The sequence below is a fragment of the Sturnira hondurensis genome, unplaced genomic scaffold (assembly GCF_014824575.4).
Source record: "Sturnira hondurensis isolate 20B ecotype Veracruz unplaced genomic scaffold, ASM1482457v3 Scaffold0006505, whole genome shotgun sequence".
In the NCBI taxonomy this organism is placed as follows: domain Eukaryota; kingdom Metazoa; phylum Chordata; class Mammalia; order Chiroptera; family Phyllostomidae; genus Sturnira; species Sturnira hondurensis.
The window spans coordinates 6,784,504-6,808,754 of record NW_028079136.1 but is presented as its reverse complement, the minus strand read 5'-3'; the positions used below and the strand labels follow the sequence as shown (position 1 = coordinate 6,808,754).

General features: G+C 37.7%; 1 protein-coding gene across 2 annotated transcripts in view; it reads right to left on the bottom strand.

Annotated features, from left to right (window-relative positions):
• SBF2 (SET binding factor 2) overlaps positions 1–24,251 on the bottom strand; it is a 424,767-nt gene that overhangs the window by 188,538 nt on the left and 211,978 nt on the right. For both annotated transcript variants that reach the window (XM_037050085.1, XM_037050086.1), the window contains exons 5-6: positions 21,475–21,585; positions 19,714–19,819 (exon numbers count right to left, since the gene is read on the bottom strand). In XM_037050085.1, coding sequence (XP_036905980.1) covers positions 19,714–19,819; positions 21,475–21,585 — 217 coding nt within the window. The remainder of the gene's footprint in view (positions 1–19,713; positions 19,820–21,474; positions 21,586–24,251) is intronic.

Below are 24,251 nucleotides of genomic sequence, written 5' to 3'. Positions count from 1 at the left end.
GAACAGGAAACTAAATGTCTGATAAACAGAAGAAAAGATGCTCCAACACCTCTAGTAATTAGAAAAATTCAACCCAATAAATTCTTGAGATATGACTTTAAACCTATCAAAATAGCTTAAAGGCTGATAATTCTAAGTTTTTATGGGTAAGGAAAATGAACTACATACATACTGCTGTGAAGAATATAAATAAAGTTAAGATGCATATACCCTATGATCTAGTTATTACAGTAATTTCAGTTAATTCCATTATTAGTTATTTATCACTGAAATTCTTTCATCTGTACTTGCTGTATTTTTGAGACTATAAAATGTACCCCCCCCCCACTAGGGAGGAATAATTGTTGTTAATGCTGCTGTTGAGTTCTGTTTACATTCATACCGGCAAACTATTATGTTATTTATGTTATTAAATATTTTACCACACTTTTTGCTTCAAAATTTTTTTTTCCTATTTTCCTCCTCTAAAACCTAGGTATGTCTTATGGTCCAAAAATATGGGAAGTATAAAAAGGTACATTGTAACAGTATTTGAAATAATAAAAAAGTGGACACACCATAAATGTAAAAATGAAGGACTAAATTGTGCCAAAATTATGTTATAAAATTATACTTCCTCTGAATGAAGATAGCAAATGCTGACTGAAACAAAAAATTAAAACTAGAAATTTATTATTCAAAATTTATAAAACTCAATGACTATTCAAGAAATTTAAATACAGTTTTCAAGTGATATAAATTTTGGGGTAAGTTCACAACATTTATATTTGTGAACTTAATATAATTTAAAACACCACTTAAACCTTTGGGATACCTGTATAGCAGTGAAAATAAGAGAGCTAGTGCTACACAGATCAACATAAATAACTCTCCTAAGTATATTACTGAGGAAGTAAGGCATAAAACGATTATGTAGAATGATAACATTTATGCATTGTTTAAAACCATACAAAACACTATTATATATTATTGCTTAGGTATACAAGGCCTGTGCGAAAGGTATCCCAGCCATGTCATGCGAAAAATATGTCATGTGTCATTTATTGAAGAAGATAGAATAAGCACCGTACACAGGACAATGATGTCTGTCCCCTTCAAAGTAGGCACCTTGGCACCTCACACAGTTCTGCCAATCGCCATCAATTGCCTAAACATATTTTCCTGAATCTCATCAATGATCTTAAATCTCTTCCCTTTCAGAGATGATTTTAGTTTTGGGAAAAGCCAGAAGTCACAGGGCATTAAATCTGGGCTGTAGCGGGTTGAGTCACCTGGGTGACTTGATGTTTCACCAAAAAACTGCACCAGATGTGATGCATGAGCAGACACATTGTCGTGATGAAGCTGCCAACCACAATTTGCCCATAGTTGTGGCTCTGAATCATCTGAATAGTTTTGGGGAGGAATGTTCAAGCTTAACACAAAATGTGATGCACATTAGTTACTCTACTCGCTCAGTCATTTTGAATGCCACTGTCACACAGAACACATGTTCACTCAACACTACCCCTGCAGACTAGTACAGTGAAGTTGTCACTGTTCACACATGCACATTCCAGTCCATTCTCCTTGGCTGCCAGGTTACATTGATGTTGTACAAAATGCACTCATTATATTAACAATGGCTGGACTTTTTCCAGACAGACCTTGTATATAAACATATAGTCAACATATGAGGATATGTCTGAGACTAAAAAGGACCAAATTCAGAATTTGTTTATCTTTGGGAAGAGTAGGCATATGCAGAAAGTTTCAACTAATTTTATTAAACTAGATTATAAATACATAGATTTTTTAAAAACATTTCTTTGGAAATAATTTAAAACCTACAGAAAAGGTGCAAGAATAAGAATGCACAGAGCACTCATCTAGCCTTTACCATAACCCACCTAACATCAAAATGTCTCTCCACAGGCTTTAACATTTGTATTTATGTGTGGGTGCACACTCTCTGACTCTACACACACACCCCACTCATACCCTCTTCTGGGCCACTTAAATGAGTACATCATAACGTTTACCCCTTAACACTTCAGTGTGTTTTTCTTAAAAATGTTACCTAACCACACTTATTATCACATTCAGAAAACAACAATTTTATAATATTTTAAGTCTAACTTCACATTTGTATAGTTATGTGTCCCATTAGTTTATAATGAAGCTGAAAAACTCCTATCGCCTAGCTGAGGCCATTGTAACATCTAATGCAATGCATTCATCACTCAAGTGATGCTGATGTGAACAAACCTACTGCACTAAGAACCATATAAAAGTATAGCATACACAATTATGTACAGTGCACAGTATTCGATAACAATAATAAACAACTGTATTTTACAGGTTTACATATTTAATATACTATGTATATTTATTGGTATTTTAGAGTGCACTCTTTGCACTTACAAAAATCAGTCTGCTAGAAAACAGTACATCATGTTACACCAGCAGCAGTGTCTCTCAACTGCATCATCTCCTCTTGAGCTTGACTGACTCTTACACTGCTTGGTCCAGTAACATGCTCTACAGACTTGAGCCCAGAGGCAATAGGCTACAGTATGTAGCCTGGGTGTGTAGCAGGCTGTGCTATATAGTTTGAGTGCACTCTATGATGTTCAGACAATGACATCACCTAACACATTTCTCAGAACATATCCCAGTTGTTAAGTGGTACATTTTCAACTTCCAATTTTGTCTGCTGATCCAATATTTTTCTTTAATAGAGCTTTCACTCTACTGTCAGGATTCCTTCCAGGATCAGACACTCCATTTAGCTGTCCTGTTTCTTTATTCTCATTCAATATAAAATATTTCCACAATCCTAAAAAAAGTTTAATACTTTAAGGTGAAATCCACATACCATAAAACTAACCACTTTGAACAGAACAATGTATTGATTTACTGATCTACGTAATGTTGAACCATCCTTGCATCCCAGGAATAAAAAATCCCACTTGCTCATTGTGTATGATCCTTTGAACCTATCATTGGATTTGGTTTGCTAGGATTTTGCTGAGGATATTTTTATCTACATTCATCAGGATATTGGCCTGTTGTTGTCTTTTCTTATAGCACCCATGTCTGGCTTTGGTATTATGGAAATGTTGGCCTCAAAAATGAGTTTGGAAGTGTCCTCTTGTATTTTTTGGAAGAATTTGAGATGGACAGGTATTCGTTCTTCTTTAAAAGTTTGTTAGAATTCACCAGGGAAGCCATGTGGTTCTGAACTTTTCTTTTTGGGGATGGTTTTGATTACTAATTCAGTCCCCTTAGTAGTAACTGTTCTGTTCATATTTCCTATCCTTTATGATTCAGTCTCAGTAGATTGTATGTTTCTAGGAATTTATCCATTCTTTTAGGTTATCTAATTGTTGGCATCTAATTGTTCATAAGTTTCTTATGATCCTTAGTAATTCAGTGGTACCAGTTTTAATGTCTCCTCGTTCATATCTGATTTTCTGTTAGTCTAGCTAAAGGGTTGTCAATTTTGTGAGTCTTTTCAAAATAAAAAATCAGCTTAGTTTCACTGATCTTTTCTATTGTTTGTTTTACTCTTTCATTTATTTCTGCTCTTTGTCATATCCTTCTTCCTAATAACTCTGGGCACAGCTTGTTCTTTTTCTAGTCCCTGGAGTGTAAAGTCATGTCGCTTATTACTATACCTTTCCCTCTTAGATCTGCTTCTGCTGTACCCAGTATGTTTTAATATGTAGTGTTTCCATTTTCATTCGTTTCATGATATTTTTGATTTCTTCAATGTCCATTGGTTGTTCAGAAGCATGTTATTTAATCTTTACATATTATGAATTCCCTAGTTTTATTCTTGTTATTGATTTTAGTTTCATACCATTATGGCTGGTAAATAGGCTGGGCATGATTCCAATCTTCTTAAATAATTTATTGACTTATTTTGTGCCCTGATGCACGGTCCGTCCTGGAGAACGCTGTCCCACAGGCACTGGAGCAGCGTGTGCTCTGTAGCTGTGGGGTGGAGGCTCTACGGTGTCTGTGAGGTCAATCTGCTCTAACGCGTCCTTTAGGTTCTATTTTCCTTACTGATTTTTTGTTTGGAATATGTACCCATCATTGAATATGGGGTTTCTAGCAGGCTGTTTTCTGTAAGTATAAAAAGTACACTCTAAAATAATAAATATACATATAGTAAATATATAAACCTGTAAAATATAGTTGTTTATTATTGTAATCTAATACCATGCACTGTACATAATTGTGTATGCTATACTTTTATATGGCTGTTAGTGCAGTAGGTTTGTTCACACCAGCATCACTATAAATACATGAGTGATGAATGCACTATATTAGCTACTATTATGCTGCTGTCTATTTCCCCCTTCATATCTGTTAATATTTGCTTTATATATTTAGGTACTCTGAAGATGGGTGCATAAGTATTTATAACTGTTACATCCTCTGAATGAGTCGACTACTTTATCGTTATATAATGACCTTTGTCTCTTATGACAATATTTTGGCTTACAGTCTATTACATCTGAAGTCAGTTAGTATAGCTACTGGTGCTTTCTTTTCATTTTCATTTGCATGGAATATATTTTTACATATCTTCATCTTCAGTCTATGTGTGTCCTGAAAGGTGAAGTGAATCTTCTCTCTCAGGCTCTGCTGAGTAGAGCAGTCAGCACAGAAATGGGTGGTTAGAAGCGTGACCCTCAGGCAGCTACTTGCATAGTCAAGCCCCTACTAGGGAAACACTGGGACATGGGTGTTTTTGCCTCCTCCCTCTGCACTGAGCTCCAGGGTGACAGCCACAGTGAGTCCTCACAAGTCCATTAAGAACTGCTTCTTTGTTTCCTTTAGTCCTGTGGGCCTTTTGAATGCAAGCTCCACTGGCTTTCATAGCTAAAAGTTTGGGGAGACTGTCCCTTGAGTGGGAACCTAAAAACTGGAGTGCAAGATGCGTGGCCCAAACCCTTAGCTCTTCAGGGAGAAGCCTGATTCCCTCTCCATGGTATTATGCCGAGAGTGGGGTTTATAGTGAGAATGTTTCTTATTCTTCCCTACACATTTCTGTGTGGGTATTTTCTCAGAAGGCCAATGTGTAGGAGTCACTCAAATAGTTTCTGGATGTCTCCCAGAAGGAATTGCTCTGTATATAGCTGTACATTAGGTTCATCTGTGAGAGAGGTAAAACTCAGGAGCCTCCTATATTGCCCACATGGTGGAGAGTCTCATCTACCTCTCTGTGACTGTTAAATTTCTGGCTGGTCTGCCAGTAGCGTCAAATAGGATGGTAACTTAGACAAGAAGAATTAAGAGTTTTTTCCCTTTCATTTCCTCCTGGGATCAATACCATTTTTACTGACAATCATATTGTGGTTTTAAGCTTTCCATCCCATCTGGCAGCAAAGCTGCCAGCTTTATAGCCAACCCTGCCCTGGCAAAACAACCATTCTCACTGAAAGAGCTGAGGAATGGGGGAGATGGGAGTGGTCCCAGCTGAGAACACCACAGATTTCTACTGCTCTCCTCCAAAGCTCTAGGGTGAAACATGCCTCTGAGTATATTTGCTTCTGGTCAATTTCCAGAGTCCTAAAACAGCTATAGTCAATAACTTTTTGTACAGTTTTATACTGTTTGGGGGGCAGCAGAAGAATTTGCCGAACTCTTCATACTGCCATAACCAGAAGTATTGTCTTTGGTGATGTCAATTTTGTTCATATAAACTTTGTTTAAATGCTAAGTTATCCAGAATACAGTAGATATTTTTCCTACCAACTAACCATCTGTGGTTGGACACTTTGGGGCATGCCAATATCTTGTTCCTCGCCAACTGTAGGTATACCTCGTTTTACTGAACTTTCCTTTATTGTACTTGGCAGATATTTCATTTTTCACAAATTAAAGGTTTGTGGCAACTCTGCATCAAGCAAGCCTATTAGTGCCGTTTTTCTAACACACCATTTGCTCACTTCATGTCTCTCTGTCACATATTGATAAGTCTTGCAATATTTCAAACTTTTTCATTATTACGTTATGGTGATCTGTGATCATTGACCTTCGGTGTTGCTACTGTGTTTTGGGGTACCATGAGCTATGCCCATATAAGAGGGCAAATTTCATAGATTAATGTGTGTGTTCTGACTGCTCCACCTGCTGGCTATTCCCCAGTCTCTCTCCCTCTCCTTGGGCCTCCCTAATGCCTAAGACTCAACAATTCTGAAATTAGACCAATTAATAATCCTATAGTGGCCTCTAAATGTTCAAGTAAAAGGAAGACTTTCACATCTCTCACTTTAAATCAAAAGGTAGATATGATTCAGCTTAGTCACATCAAATACTGAGACAGGCGGTAAACAAGGCTGCCTATACCAATTACCCAAGTTGTGAATACAAAGGAAAAGTTCTTGATGGAAATTAAAAGTGCTACTCCAATGAATACAGAAATGATAAGAAAACAAATCAACCTATGCTGATACAAAGGTTTAGTGGTCTAGATAGAAAATAAAACCAGCCACAACATTCCTTTAAGCCAAAGCCTAATCCAGAGCAAGGTCTTAACTCTTTTCAACTTGATGAAGGCTGAGAGAGGGGAGGAAGCTGCAGCCTTATATGGGGAAAAGACACCATCTAGGGCTCTCATGCTAGAGAGGCGTCAATGCCTGGCTTCAAAGCTGCAAGAGACAGGCTGACTCTCTTGTTAGGGGCTAATGCAGCTGGTGACTTTCAGTTGGAGCCAATGCTCATTTACCATTCCAGAAAATCCCAGGGACCTTAAGAATTACACTAAATCTACTCTGCTTGTGCTCTAAAAATGGAATAATAAAGCCTGGATAATGGCACGTCTGTTTACAACATTGTCTACTGAATATTTTGTGCACACTATTCAGACTGACTGCTCAGAAATAAACATTCCTTTCAAAATATCACTGCTTATCGACGATGCAGCAAGTCACCAAAGTGCTCTGATAGGAGATATGGAGATTAATGTTGTTTTCATGCCTGCTAACACAATATCCATTCTGCAGCCCAGGGATATAGGAGGAATTTCAACTTCCAAGTTTTAGTATGAAAAAAATATATTTCATAAAGCAACAGCTGCCATAGATACTGATTCCTTTGATGGATCTGGGCAAAGTAAATTGAAACTTTCTGAAAAGGATTCACCATTCCAGATGCCATTAAGAATATTCATGGGAAGAGGTCCAAATATCAACATTAACAGGACTTTGGAAGAAGGCGGATCCAACCCTCGTGAGTAATTTTGGGTGGGGGGAGTGTGGTTCAAGATTTCAGTGGAAGAAGTAACTGCAGATATGGTGGAAATAGCAAGAAAATTAGAATTAGAAGTGGAGCTTGAAGATGTGACTGAAATGCCTCAATCTCATCATGCTAAAACTTGAATGGATGAACAGATGCTTGTTATGGATGAGCAAAGAAAAGTGGTTTTTTTGACACAAAATTTACTCCTGGTAGAGACTGCTGAAATGACAACAAAGGATTTAAGAGTATCACATAAACTTAGCTGATAAAGCAGTAGCGGGGACCGAGGGGACTGACTCCAATTTTGAAAGAAGTTCTACCGTGGATAAAATGCTATGAAACATCACATGCTACAGAGAAATAGCCTGTGAGAGAGACAACTGATGTGGGAAACTACTGTACTATTATTTTAAGGAATTCCACGGCCACCTCAGCCTTCAGCAGCTACCACCCTGACCAGTTAACATCAAGGCAAGATCCTTTATCAGCAAAAAGATTCTGACTCACTGAAGGCTCAGATGATGGTTAGCATTTTTAGCAAAAAAAGTATATATTTTAAAAATTAAGGCATGTATGTTGCTTTTTTAGACATAATACCATTGCATACTTAACAGACTACAGTGTAGTATAAACGTAACATTTATATGCACTGGGAAGCCAAAAAATCTGTGTGTCTTGCTTCATTGTGATATCCACTTTATTGTGGTGGTCTGAGACCCAACCTGCAGAATCCCCGAGGCATGCCTGCATTGGCAATTACTGTCTGAGTCCGTCCTTACTATGAAGACTAGCTACAAAATGACTTTCCAAGTCCATTACTTCTCCACATTCACTGGTCAGCACTCAACATGCAGCAGCACCCTCCTTTGTCCTTCACTGACTTGCTTATTTCTATATCCATTATCAGTATGGACTCCTGGATTCCTTTTTTAAAAAATTCCAACATTATATAAGCAAGTACTGTCTTTAATTATTTTTGTGCTAAACAAGTCCTACATTTAGACAGTGGGCACCTCTTTAACCTAGTTCCTGTGTCCTTGTGACATGAACCCCTTTTTAAAGTTCTTTCTTACTTTCTGGCTTGACAAAATCACCCAGACTTCTACTGTACCTACCCTGTCCCCGACCAAAAGCCAGCCATCTCATAAGGAGTCCTAGTTCCTTTTTGTGAAGAATGGTATTAAAGAGCGAGATTCTGGGTATGAGAGTAAAAGTCAGATCATCTCTACTGGGGCACTTTTGTTTCTAAACCACTTCTGCAGGCAGAGTTAGGAAATATATGCATGTGCATAGTATATATATATGCACATACATGAAAGCATGTGGACAGACACGTGTGTATGTGTACACACACACACACCCTGAGAAATCATGATCCACACCATTACTTTCCATTTCAATCCATTTCCACAGGGTTTCCCACTGACTCCAATGCATATTTGTATGTCCCTTCTTCCAGTGAGAACCCTGGCTCTGAATAACATTAAGTATATTTACTCATTTGCTGGATCTTATATCACATTAAAAAGTTACAGAATTTGTTCAGCCACTCTAACTCTAAATATCACCAATTAAAAAGGAATGAACAATTTGTTTACAACTCTCTCCTCAAACCTTTACAGTACTGAGGTTATATAGTCAAACACTGTGTTTTCGTTTTAACGTGTATTTTATTGATTATGCTTTTACAGTTGTCTCAATTTTTCCTCCTTTGCCTTCCTCCACCCAGTTTCCTCCTTCTCTCCCACGATCTTCCCTTAGTTCCCATCCATGGGTCATGCATGTAAGTTCTTTGGCTTTTCCATTGCCTATTCTGTTCTTAACACCCCCTGTCTGTTTTGAACCTACTCAATTATGGTTCTAAATCCCTACACCTTGTAGTCAAATATTGTGTTCTTCAGTTACTTTGGTTAGTTTTTCCACTTCAATGTGATTGTTAGTCTTTGAAAGACAGTGGAGCTTATTTCTGTATGCTTTTAGTTTTGAGATTTTCTTTTTTATTCCATTTCATCATGATTGATCTAATATTATTTTCTGAAGAAGACTTAAACATACTTTGAGAAGTCAAAACTACATAACAATGTCTATTCAGAGAAGTGTCACTCCTTCCCCAAATTACTATTCTTGTGCCAGTATCAACTCACTGGTTGTTATGATGTGCCATGCTTATCTGAAATAATATTGTTGGGAGAGGGTAGGCAATGTATACTTGAGAATTCTCTGTACCAATTTAGCAGCCTCTTGTGAGTCAAAGAATTTTAAAGTTTTAATATGTGTGCTACTGAAGCAAGGACAAAAGAATTTTTAAATTTATATTTTAAAAGTCTGGCTGTGTCAGTTTCCAATGGCTTCTATAACAAATTGCCACGAAGGTGATGAATTAAAACAACAGAAATACAGCGTGGGGCAAAAACTGTAAACCTGCTTTTGTCCCAACCTGTATTTTATGCTCAGTAAAAGAAGCCAGACATGAGGGAAAATATATTGTGTGACTCCATTTATATGAAATGTCCAGAAAAGGCAAATGTATAAAGACAGAAGGTATATTAGTAGTTGCCTAGGCATATTATCTTAAACTTCTGGAGGTCAAAATTCCTCCACTCGGGTTTTTGAACTTCTAGCAACTGCCCACATTCCTCTGCTCATGGTTCCCTTCCACTGTCAAGGCTGCAAAGACCAGTGGTGTCTATCTCCCTTATGTGATGGGAGAGTGCATTGCTGGACGCTGACTCTTCTTTCGTTGTTTAAGCTCCCTTGGGATTACACTGAGCCCTGGTCAAGGAACTGAGCCTCTGGTTTGATTCTGAAGGATCACAGAAGTTAGGGAGACGAGAGCAGTGAGGCTATCAGAGCTGACAGAGACTGTGTGCACAGAAACAGGACTGAGGCAGGAAAAGGCACTGCGACCTACATGTAGCTCTGCCAAGGGCGGCTCACGAAGACATAGTTCGCCAAGAGAAGGAGGCTGAGATTTCTTCCTCAAGACCCTGGGAAGAACTTCTCCCTCCCTACTCATACCCAAACCCTTTATGATCCCCCACAAGACAAGAAAATCTATTCTGGTGACCCAGAGAAAACGAACTTCACAGCATCATTTAGTATCAGATAAACTGTGAAGAAAGCATGCATTTGTAAGGCTCTCTATCCTATTTACATTATTTTTAAAGACTAGTTTATGATATTAAGGGGGGGATATTTTATTAAACTTATTAAGACAAGATTTATGTCTCATACAGTAGAAATGAGTTAGGGACAATGTTCTAGTGCTTAAAGGGTACAGTTTTCATTATCCAGAAAGGCTATATTGTGTAATACAGAATAATTTACCCATGCCTAATTTACCTATGCTATAACCCACATGTCAAATATTTTAAGAAATTACATTAATGTTTTTATTCCTAACTAGCAATGCTTGTTGCTGTGTTCATAGCAACATAGTTATTTATAAATCCAATTTCTTTGAACTACAAGTGAAAATCAGTTTTCTACATAACCTTGAATTGTTCCCTAGTCTTCAGTAGCCAGAATCCATCCAAACCTGCACAATAACAGTAGGGAAGACAATATGAAAACCAACATTCCAGTGATAATTACTACTGATTTTAGTACAATGGTATAAACATATCCTGTTGATTATTAAAATAGTAAAACATTCTGAAAAATTACTTCCTGATTTTAACTTTTCTTTAGAGTTAAATTCTTAACATCAAACATTAACAAATGTATTTGTTTCCTGTGTTGAAGGAACAACATTGAAAACTTTTCTCCAGAATCTTCTCCTTCTCTGAATAATAATGATATGCTATACAAATAGAGCACTATGTCTCAGCTTTCAAATGGGAAAAATTATTTAAATTAAGGCCATGATATAAAGACATATATTCCAGGAGACTTAAACAAGTTATTATAGTTTTTTCTAGTCAATCTGCAATGGAGAAAGCAATATAGTAATGGTCATGCCTTTATACAAGCACAAAAAAGGAGATTTCCCAGACATTGGATCAATATTTGATGAGTACCTGCTATGCCCCAGGCACCATAGTACAGTAAAGAACAAACAAACAAACAAGATCCCTACCTTCACAGATTAACTAAAGCAGTATTTCAAAGAGGTATCAACAGCCAGGACATAGAAACAAAGTACACGCCCATCAGTAGATGAATGTATAAAGACAATGTGTTATGTATAAAACAATGAAATAATATTCAGCCAAAATATTGAAACCCTGCTTTTTGTGACAACACAGAGAAAACTTGAAAGCAGTATGCTAAGTAAAACAGGCAGACTAAAACAAATAATTTATATTCTCATTTATTTGGGGAATCTAAAAGAGGTGAACTCACAGAAATAGAGAGTTAAATACTTGTTGCCAAGTGTTAAATTTAAATGTTAGTGGAAATGCACTAATGTTGGTCAGATGGTACACATTCCAGGTACAGCATGAATACATCCTGGGGATCTTATGTACAGCACAGTGAATATAACTAAGGATATTGTACTAGATACTTGAAAGTTGTTGAAAGAGTAGGTCTTATTGTTATTAGTGCATGCACACCAATGATACCTATGTGAGGGGTGGAGGTTTAATAATCTCATTGAGGTAATCATTCTGCAACACATACGTGCGTCACATTGTAAACCTTAAACGTACATGTTATATACCAATAATATCTGATCAGTAAAGCTGGAAAAACGTATAAACAAAGAATATACTAAAGAAAGAAAATACTAAGACTAAAGTTGTTTAATGATAAAAATAGAGTGATGATAGCTGAAGGCTCAAGATTGTTTTAATCTTTGATTTTAAAATGTCTAATAAATAATATACTATCAAAACTGAGAATAAATATTATAAAGCTACTTTATTTGCCACGAAAATCCAAATTATAAGTAAATAGGTATGACAAAAGATGTCATGAGAATTTCACAAAATTATTTGGATCAAGGAGAGACACTGAGTTAAACAGCTATGGAGTGATTAAAAAATCAGAGGGGCTATAAACACCAGTTCTTGTGAATACAATCTTACCAACATAAAAAACTACAGTTTTCTACACTCAAAGCACAAATCTTCTGGTAAACAAACCTAGTTCACATAAGCTAAAACAATAAGCCAACAAAAAATGGCAACTGAGAAATTAAAGAAGTGGAGGAACTTATGGGGAATGAGGTGGGTGATGGCGGAAGTCCACATAATGATTTCAGGCAAACACAGAGAACTCTCAAACTGTGGAAAACAAACTTATTATCGTACAATCCTGGGAGAGAAGAACCAAGAAAATGTTATCATTAAATTTAGACTTTCACAGGAAAACTAGTCAAGGTTACTAAAGAATCTTAGAGTCTTTATCTGCTTCCTGTCTGTGCTTTGTAAACTGTACCACCACCACCCCACCCCCAACCCAGGTAGTGAACTCTGATAATGGTCTAATATTGGCTTTCCACAACAGTCCAACTGAAATGACTGGTGATAAGAGCATGCTTTTAGACACCATTATCAGTATCTCGTGCTCTAGAAAATACAACTCTGCATATAGCACTGTTTTAGAGGCATCTTTCTTTCTCCTTTCCTGTCTTATCTTTTCCTTATTCTTTCCCTGAAAAAGTAACTTTTAAATATGTAAACAAAAGATAATAAAGCTCAAAATACTTGAGAGTATGATAATGAAATTTGATCTTCAGATGACTAATCATCACATGTTCTGGCACACTTCATCCATTCACAGAATACCTCCTAATGAAATACATCTGCTGTTCTCTCCATGGCCAGGACATTCATTCATTTATTCAACAAACATTGATGCCTTTTGTGGCCAAGGCATTATGCCAGATATACAGAACACAAAGAAAAGTTCTAATTATTCTTTTATTATTCTCCTAATCATGAAGTCAGTTATTGAAGCTCACAGTCTAATAAGGGAAAACTACTTATTAACAGATGGGGAAAAATCATAAGGCAGAATTTCCAAACAATCAGTGGGATATCTAGGAATCAATATTTTATCAACCTTCTAGACTTTGCTATTTGAGAAGAATAAAACCTCTAATTTGTTCAAGCATTGCATTTAAAAAAATAAGTTATACATATAGTTAGTTTTATAACTTTTAAAAAGTTTATTTATTGCAAGATAAAACACATATAATAGAAAACCAAACAAATCAACTGCAAGGCTTAGTGAGTACGTGATAAACAAAACATAGATCAGGGAAGAACCCCGCCAGCAATCTGAGAAGCCCCTTCCATGTGCCCCGGTCACAGCCGCCTCTACGCTGCTGCAGTGACCGCTCTCCCGACTCTTCTAATAACCATTTTCCTGATTTTTCCTGCAGACAGTTTTCTCGCCCAAATGTGCATAACCAGACACTATAGTTCCATCTCATTCTGTTAAAACTGAGATGTGTTTTAAATCTCTTTTCATCTAGAGCTTCCTCCTCCATTTTTTCCTTTCCTTATACTTCATTTGTTAAAGAATCTGGAACACATTACCCATAGTGTCCAAGAGCATGGATTTTGACAAACGCAGTGTCTCAGTGCACTTTAATGCGTCCCCTTATCTTCTGCACTTTCTGTGATCAGACTCAGATTTAATCCCTCTAGTAAACACTACAGGTAATTTTTTAAAAAGATTTTACTTATTGACTTTTAGAGAGAGGGGAAAAGAGATGGAGAAGAACATCAATGTGAAAGAGAAACATCAACAGGTTGCCTCTCACACGTGCCTGTCTGGGGACTAAACGCGTAACCCAGGCATGTGCCCTGACTGGGAACTGACCCGGTAACCTTACACTTTGCAGGACAACACCCAGCCCACTGAGCCACACTGACCAGGTCAAACTATAGGTAATGTTTGGCAAGACCTGGCACATCATATCTGCTTGTTTTTCTTCTTATGACAAGTTACCGACGCTTAGGTCTGCATTCACTGAGGAATGTAACATGATGATGTTCTATCTCTATGACTTTCATTCATTGATAGACTACTTTAAAAAGAGACCATTCTCAACTACTATTGGGTTACTCTGTACTATATATATAGTTCATATACAGGCAGAATAAATGCTTGATTCATTTCCTTTACTGGTAAGTTTTCAAGATAACAAATTGGTTTCTTGACATATTCTGAAATAACAATATTTTAAAAAGATTTTATTGATTCATTTTTAGAGTGAGGGGAAGGGAGGGGCAGAGAGAGAGAAGCATAGATCAGTTGCCCCAGCTGGGACCGGGCTCATAGCCCAGGCATGGGCCCTGCCCAGGAATCAAACCGGCAACATTTTGCTTTGCAAGATGATGCCCAGCCAACTAACTGAACCACGCTGACCAGGGCTAGAATAACAACATTTCAATTTTAATATTATTATGAATTCATGGATTTTAAAATATTTTCTAGGTTTCAACCAATTGCAATTAATATCACTTTTGAGGCTGAAATTGTACCATCTTAGATCAGTTACAATCCTCTTCAAGATGGCTTCTGAGTTCTTTTGACAAGAGCCTAATAGTTTTCCTCTATTGAGATATAATTCACATACTATAACATTCACACTTTTAAAGTATACAAGTCAGTGGTTTCTAATATAGTCACATGCAAAACTACCACCAGTGTTTAACTCCAAAACAACCTCATGACCCGAAGAGAACCCCATACTTATGAGCAATCACTTTCTATTGCCCCTTTCCCTCTAGCTCATGGCGACCACTAATCTACTTTCTGGGACTATGGATTTGCCTCTTTAGACATTTCATATAAACGAGATCATATAATATGTGTCCTTTTGTGCCTGGCTTCTTTCACTTGGCATTTGTTTTCAAGATTCACGCGTGCTGTCGCATGTGTCAACACTCACTCCTGTGTATGAAGGGACAATACCGCTGCGTGGGTATATCACAGTGGGTTTACCCAGTCGTGACCTGACAGACATCTGAGTTGGGCCCATTTTTTGTTTATCATGGGGTAACACTGCTATAAACATTCACGTGCAAGCTTTTATGTGGGCATGTTTTCAATTCACTAGTAGAATTTGATATATGTGACATACGAATATGTATATACCTATGAAACTGATATCACAATTAAGATAATAAACACAAACATCCCAGTTTCCTTGTGTCCCTTGGGAATCACTCTCTTCCCATCCCCAAGGCAACCAGTGATCAGTTTCTGTCACCATAGATCAGAAATTTCTGATCAGTATTTTCTAGAACTCTCTAGAAACCAAATCATAAAATATGCATTGTTTGATCTGGCTTTTTTCATTAAACATAATTATTTTCAGATTAATATATACTATAGCACATATCAGTAATTTACTACTTTATGTTGCTTAGTAGTCTTCCATTGTATGAATATACCACACACTATTTGTCCATTATCATCACCATTATCCATAACCATTGATGAGCATTGAGCTTATTCCTAATTTTTTTCTATTGTTAAAAATATGGGTATGAACACTCACTTACAAATATTTCTGTGGACAATGCCATCATTTTCCTTAGGTAAATGCCTAGGAGTGGAATGACTAAATTATTTGGTTTATTTAACTTTTAAAAAAGTCAAGGTGTGTTCCATTCACATTCTCACTAGCAGTGAATGAAAGCTCCAATTTTCCTGCCTCTTTGCAGTATTCAGGCTGCCCCCCTGGAAAGCTGGAAGGCTAAGGCTCCTCTTCCTTCTTCTTCAGCGATAGGCCTCAAACTGTCCATCTTCTCTCAATTATTCTAAGCAGTAATGGCTGCAGCAAGCCCCCCTCAACCCTCTTTGTTCTTACTGGTCCTCAGGTACCCAAACTATGCTGATTCTGTTGGCAGTCTAAATGAGGCGGGGCGGCAACTAGTCCGTTGGGGGCAGAGCAGTCCTCCATACAGTCACAACTCTGGACACAAACTCCACTCTTCTCCTCCTCCCCAAGGAGAAGCTGCAAGCTGGGGTGTTCTCTTCCAGCACTGAGCTGTGCTGGCGTTGGGGAGAGGCTGACCTGGTGAAATGAAATTGTTCTTCTCACCCATTTCAAGATGTGATCATCTGGGCTTTGTGATCATCTGAGCTACTGTGATTTCCTCACTGGAGTTTTGGAATTCTCGTAAAGGTATTTTGGTCTGTATATCGTTATTAAATCAATGTTCCTATGGGAGAACAAGAACTGGGACTTCCTGTTCTGCAATTTTGCTAATGTTACTCTCCAAATTCTTATTCTTGACTGTTTTTCTCCCTCACCTGAGAATATATTTACTGATTTTTTTTTTAGAGAAAGAGGAAAGGAGGGAGTGGAAGGCGGAGGCCAGAGAGGGGGAGGGGGAAGGGGAGGGGGAGGGGGATCAATCATCAACTGACTCTCTTTTGTGCCCCAACCATGGAATGAACCTGCAACCTAGGTGTGTGCCGTGACTGGGGACCGAACTGCAGACTTTGGTGTGCAGGACGCCACTCTCATCAACTGAGCCACCCAACCAGGGCTATCATCTTTACTATTTTAAGCATAGCTATATTAATATCTAAATCTGATAACTACTTTCTGGATAGAGTGAGTCTTTTATGTTGTCTATGGTTCTTTTGTATTTCACTCATATAGGTTTAGTCCTCATGTTTCTGGTTATTTTTGACTGAGTACTGGACATGTATATATGTATATATTTATACATATGTATGTATATATTTATATTGAGGTCTGTCCAGAAAGTACACAGCAATGTAATATGAAAAACAGAGACATTTTTTAAGACACAAGAAACACTGGACAAAAGACAATGATGTCTCAGTCCCCTTCAAAGTAGGAGGAACTTTGGGACCTCATACAGTTCTCCCAGTTGCCATCAGCTGCCCCAATGTATTTTTCTGAATCTCGTCAATGGTTTGAAATCTCTTCCCTTTGAAAGGTGATTTTAGTTTTGGGAAAAGTCAGGAGTTGCAGGGTACCAAATCTGCACTGTAGTGGGGCGGAGTCACCTGGATGATTTGATGTTTCACTAAAAAACTGCACAAAGATGTGATGCATGAGCGGGCATGTGGTCATGATGAAGCTGCCAATCACTGTTGCCCATAGCTGCGGCCAATGACTCATCCAAATAGTTGCTGTGTCACTTCGAATGTCACAGCCACAAGATATACATGTTCACTCAATGATGTCTACTGCCCCCACTGACTAGTACAGTGAAGTCATCATTGTTCACACATGTACATTCCAGTCCTTTCTCCTTGGCTACCAGGTTACATTGATGTTGTGCAAACAGTTCTCGTTATATTAACAATGGCTGGACTTTCTCTGGACAGACCTCATATGTATATATAAATTTATACTTAAGGCCTAGAATGCAATTATCTTGTCCCAGAGAAAATATACTTTTATTTCTTCTATACTGCTAGAGGCAATAGCATCAAGAATCACCGTAACTCATTTCAGGGACCTGAAACAACTTCCGGCTGTACATCTGTTCTTCACGGGGACTGTTGATTTCAATTTATCTGCTCCTACTAGGTTTCTCCTTTATGATCCCAACTCAAAGCATAAGAGCTTAATAAAAATCTCCTCACTGGTAAAACTTGAAGTCAAACTTTCCCTTTCCCCATAGGATATCAATGATGCTGATCAGCTCTTAAGTTATTTCTCCCAAAATACAGGTAACTCTGGGAAAAATTGGTCCCAAATGTCTGGCTTACTTCTCTAGGTTTTACACTTTTCTTAGACCATAATTTGGTAACCCTTTAATTGTCTCTGATACTTTCAAGCAGAAGTTGTTTATATTTGTACAGCTTTTCTAGCAGTCAGTGTTAAAAGGGTTACTCTGAATTACACAGGCCACCATTACTGGAAGAGAAGTCCAGGCTTTATAAGTTTGTACTTTATACCAGGTTTCCCAGTTAGAGGACTACCGGTATTTGAGGTAATATTCTTCTAGTGCACACACAAACTCAGAAGCATGAGAGGTTTAAGGCACTCCTTAAGTGTAAAATAAACGGTAGCATTTGAAAATGTGAAATTATCTGTGTCTCACCTTCTATAGCTTCAAGGTAAGTCTGCTTTGACTGACCTGCAGGGGTGTCCAACCTTTTGGTGTCTCTGGGCCACAAAAAGAAGAGTTGTCTTGGGCAACACATTAAATACACAAAAACTAATGAAAATTGATGAGCAAAAAAAAAAGGTTTTAGGTAAATTTGCGATTTTTGTGTTGGGCCACATTCATAGCCATCCTCAGCCGCATGTGGCCCATGGGCTGCGGGTTGGACAGCCCTGTGCGGAATGCAGCCCCTTTTAAAAGTAAAACAATGCAGCTGAGTAGTGCTTGGCTAAAGTCAGTTAAGTCAGTGGTTGGCAGGGATCATGGACAGGCTGTAGGTAGTCCTTGAATCCCTAAAGTTACTTCCAAAAGTGAGTGGAGGCAGGATTTCATTAGCAAGATATTCTATAGAGGAATAAGTACCACCAAATAAAACCTATTATACACATTAAATAATAGCTTTAATTCAATTAGGACTTAGTTGAGATGACTCAGTGAGTAGAGACTTTCAGGGAGGAAGAAAGGAGTGTTTGGAGTTTGAACCATTAAAGGGAGGTGTATATAACGAGGAAGGACTATCGCTCTGGGATTGATATTACAATCCTTCTTTATTTGGATACTAGGAAACTCTACTTGTGTTTAATCTCTCCCAAGGCTTTCTGCATTTGACTGATAGAAATAGCAAAAGAATAAGGACGGAGCCTCTAATAAAAAAGAAGTGGTAAGTTACAAAGCCGAGAAAGGAACAAAATTTGTGCAAGGAACAAAGAATTCTATGGAGAAGCAGAGTGTCACTGGTAAGTTGTGTTACTCCTTAAATGAAGTACAAGTTATCCAGTGTACAGGGAGCACTTTCTAGTGTCCTTCCCACTCCCCACCGCCCCTGCAAATTCTTCCCTAGCCATTGGAGGGATGAGAAGGACAGGATTTTTAGTTTCATCAGACAAAATTTCTACAAAAGAAATTCAGCTAAGAAAAAGCAAACTATATTACCTGTTCATCTTTTTTAAAAAATATTTTATTTATTTATCTTTAGAGGGGAAGGGAAGGAGAGAGGGAGAGAAATATCAATGTATGGTTGCCTCTGCTGAGGACACACAATGTATCATGTGTCCCCTGCTGGGAACTGGCCTGCAACCCAAGCATGTGCCCTGACTGGAAATCGAACTGCAATCCTCTGGTTCACAGGCCCATGGTCAATCCACTGAGCTACACCAGCCAGGGCTACCTATTCATCCTTTAAAGCACAAAGAAAATATGTCTACTTTTCAAAAGTCTAACTGACTCCAGAGCAATGGGGGCCTGGGTTACAGATTAAAAAAAAAAAGAATACTACCCATGTAATTATATATTTTATGTATCAAGTAGTTAATGGCTTGCTTTTCATTTTTTAGATTCACGTCAGGTGATGTGAGCTTAAACTAAATTTCATTTTGTAGGCTTCCACAAGAGGACACTGAAAATAGGACAAAAGACATACCCAACTGCTGGAACAGGAGGGCCACACTCGTGCCTGTGACAGGAAGGCTGTCATGCAAAGGGGTCTGGATCAGCTGCCGATCTCCCGCACCCAAGGAAAACAGCTTCTGCAGCGTGGGGAAAACATACACACACACAAATACATAAAAGATTTCTTTCCAGACATTTTCTTAAAGATTAAAAAAACCCTTTGATGTTCAGATTTAGAGCAGGTGATGACCATATTAACATCCAATGAACAGATGCAAAGGGCAACAATGTAACCCAAAACATTCGAGTTTACTTTGCGCCCAACTGAATATGGTACAAGAAAATTCAGCAGTTGAAAATTTAAAAACGAAATACAAGAATCACTGACAATCATACTTCAGTGAAAAACAATAAAATGTTAGAGTCAACATTTATATGCCAATTACAGTTCAATAAAACTGGAAAAAACAAAATAAATATAATAAGAACCACATTATTATAATTTTTTAATTTCTCGTAGCTACCATAAAAAATTTTAATTAAAATGTAAATAAAATAAAGTTAACAAAAATCCCATTAAAATAATGGCTCATAAATCAATTCCACTGCTTAAAGCTTGCTCCAATTTCAAGGAAGCCCACATTTCAAATTCTTTCTTTGGAGCAAAGGTAGGAGAGTAAAGGAAGAGAGTGCAGGAGGCAAAACAAGGGAAAAAACTTAAAAAAGACACTGGGATAGACAGAAGACACTTAAAAAAGACAAGGGGCAAGGAAAAAGGATGGCAATTTCATTATAAATAATCTTTGCTGGATTGAGGATAAATTATGTAATTTTTACAGGACTATCCTCTTCACCAATATCACATAAGAATAAACAAAGAAAGTGATCAACTAATCAATTCTACAGCTTCAGAAGAAGTCTTTTTTTTAAAGTATCGTGCATTACATACATTAAGTCATAGAGCTGACGTTCTTATTTTTCTACTTCAGAAACAAATATGAAAATCTCAAGACACACAGAAGATGAAAAGCATGACCACTTTGAGAAAGTTTTATTTTAGGAGAAGAGCTTAATTTCCTATTTGAGGCTCAAACTATGGCAAAACCCTTGGGAAATTTTCAGGTATAGATTACACTTTCCAAAGACCTGTGATTCTGGAAAATGATTAACATTACTGTTATTAAAGGTAGCAAACTGAAATAAGAAAAATATACCCTCTTCTTTAAAATGTGAAAACTAAGCTACTCTATGAGAGATTACACGCAACACACAAAAGAGTTTTAAGACCACATACTATTACTATTATCCAGGGAAATAAATAAATTAATGGATCTATTCAGAAGTAATTACAAGGTTACAAAAAACTGTTATGAGGGTTTTCTTAATGTTACTGCCTATTTTTTCCACTAAAAAATTTCTGATTGTTAATTAAACGAGGTATGACTATACAAAGTAAGGGGGGGGGCAAGGAAAACATTTTAAAAGTTTGACTTTAAAAAGTGTATTACAAGAAAATGTAAACTGGAGTTCAAGTTACACAAAATATAACTTCTAATTACGCTATGTGAAAGGTGAACCCTGTGTTAAAATTAACCTCATGACCTAAGAAAAGAATGGAATCTTGGGTCTCTAGAAGGCAGACCATAGGGACACTGCTTACTTAAGATCCTCTTAGAAACAAAAATATTTAGGGAATTCTTTTTTCCCCCTTTTCTTCACAAATTAAATTAACTGGACAAGAGGATAAGAGGCACAGGCCCTCTTCATCTGCGTTTTTACTCTGCCTTTTTACCTGAGACCCTCCAGCCGCTGGGACAAGGCATGCACACAGGTTTGCAATGAGGCTTTCCAAGGAGACATTCAGACTGTCCACATACACAGTGTAGATCAAACCTAGGCAAGCCTGCAAAAGGAAGACACATGTCATTATTTCATGGAAAAAGTAAGCACTAAAAATAAATTGTGGTGACATCTGCTCCTAGGAAAATTTCTCTTTGAACCTAGTAGAGTATATTATACAGTGACATGGACTAAATTTGAAGCTGCAAATGTTATTAAATTTATTAAATTTTCCTCCAGAACCAGAAGCTCTAAATGAGCTTTTGAGAAGAGCTTATAAAAAGCAGAAACCCACAGTTTGTGAAACAGGTGTCTGTGCTGAGAAAATCACTCTAGCAAATGTGTAGGGCTCAAAACGGTTTTCTTTTTGGGCTCAAAATAAACACTTAGAAATTTTATTTTGTTTTGTGACTTATAAATTCAGAACATTCTATATAAAAATTTAACTTACGTGAATTATTACAAAAGATCACAAAATAAAGACAAGATACGATTAACACTTAAAGCTCAGAAGACAAAATGTAATCTTTATGAATCTTTCAGTTTATGAAATTCTGTTATTATGAAAAATCATTATTTGTTAGGAATCACTAAAATATTGACACCAAGTTAATTTTTAAAAAATGCATATCTCAATGAATGGAAAAATTTGCCAAAAATTATGTATTCATTTCCAAAATCTTTCAGAAGATTTTAGGTATGGTTTATACCTTCCCAAGTAGATCTGTGATTTTGGACCACGGTCAACACACTAATACTACAGGTAGCAGCTGAGAAGTTGAAAAAAAAAAGAGCCCTCTTTTTTCAAAGCTTAAATGTATTTATAGCTAAATTTAAATTTCTTCTTATGCTTGAAAATTGTGTCTAAAAAACAAAATACCTAAAGTAAACAATATTTTCTTTTTTTACATTTATTTATTTTACTTATTTTTTAAAATATATTTTATGCCATTGATTGGCATAATCAATGGCATTGATTATGCCATTACAGTTATTCTATTTCCCTCTTCATTCTCCACCACTCTGCACACCCCCTCCCCCACCATTCCCCACCTTTAGTTTATGACCACGTGTTGTAAGTTCTTTAGATTCTACATTTCCCACACTACTCTTGCCCTCACCCTTATCTATTTTCTACCTACTGTCTATGCTACTTATTTTCTGTACCTTCTCCCCCCTTCTCCTCCTCCCACTTCCCTGTTGCTAACCCTCCATGTGATCTCCATTTCTATGGTTCTGCTCCGGATCTAGCTGTCCTCTTAGTTTGCTTTTGTTTTAGGTGTGGTTGTTAATAACCATGATCTTGCTGTCCTTTCACTGTTCATATTTTTCATCTTCTTTTTCTTAGATAAGTACCGTTAACATTTCATATAATAAGGTCTTTGTGATGGTGAACTCCTTGAATTTGATCTTATCTGAGAAGCACTTTATCTGTCCTTCCATTCTAAATGAAACCTTTGCTGGATAGAGCAATCTTGGCTGTAGGTCTTTGGATTTCATGACTTGGAATACTTCTTTCCAGCCCCTTCTTGACTGTAAGGTCTCTTTTGAGAAATCCACTGACAGTCTGATGGGTACTCCTTTGTAGGTGACTGTCCCCTTATCTCTTGCTACTTCTAGAATTCTCTCCATTTTAATCTTGGCTAATGTAATTATGTGTGCCTTGGTGTGTTCCTTCTTGGGTCCAACTTCTTTGGCACTCTCTGAGCTTCCTGGATTTCCTGGAAGTCTATTTCCTTTGCCAGACTGGGGAAGTTCTCCTTTATTATTTGTTCAAATAAGTTTTCCACTCGTGGCTGTTCCTCTTCCCCTTCTGGTACCCCTATAATCCAGATGTTGGAGTGTTTAAAGTTGTCCTGGAGGTTCCTAAGCCTCTCCTCATTTTTTTGAATTATTGTTTCTTCCTTCTTTTCTGTTTGGTCATTTTTTATTTCCTTCTGGTCCACTCCCTTGATTTGAGTCCCAGTTTCCTTTCCATCACTATTGGTTTCCTGTGCATCTCCCTTCATTTCAATCAGTTTAGCCTTCATATGTTCCTCTAATTTGTGACTATAATCAACCAGTTCTGTGAGCATCCTGATCACCAGTATTTTGAACTGTGCATCTGATAGGTTGGCTATTTCTTGGTTGCTTAGAGTTATCGGCTCTGGGGCTTTGAGTTCTTCTTGAGCCATGTTTTGGTCTGTTTGCACCTGTTATGTATGAGGAGCAGAGCCCTAGGTGTTCATCAGGGCAGGGCAACTCAGTTGCTGGGTTGTGACACTGTATGCGGGGGCAGGGTCAAAGAGGGGCAATGGCGGTCCCCTCTGCTGCTTCCTGCCACTGGGGCCAGCTTGGTCTGTCTCACTGCATGCTCCTTTGCTGGTTTATCTGTGTGCGAATGTGTGACTGCAGGCAGCCTGCCGCCTTGCACCCTCACTGCGTCTGCCCGTTGCTACCCCACACCTGGGATCTGCCCATGGTTGCCTGGCTGCCTGCGCGCCTGGGTTGGGGGATCTTTCCTGCCTGACTCTGCTCTGCTGCTGGCTCCGTCCCTCTTACCGGTCTGGCTGAATGGTTCATTGTTGTCAGACTTCTGTATAGTTCAATTTTCTGTGTTTTGGCTGCATTTTCGTTTACTAAAACGTTGTTTTCTTTAAACTTGGTTGTGGGAGAAGGCACAGTGTTTCCACCTACGCCTCCATCTTGGCGGAAGTCCCCAAAGTAAACAATATTTTCAAAGCTATGTTG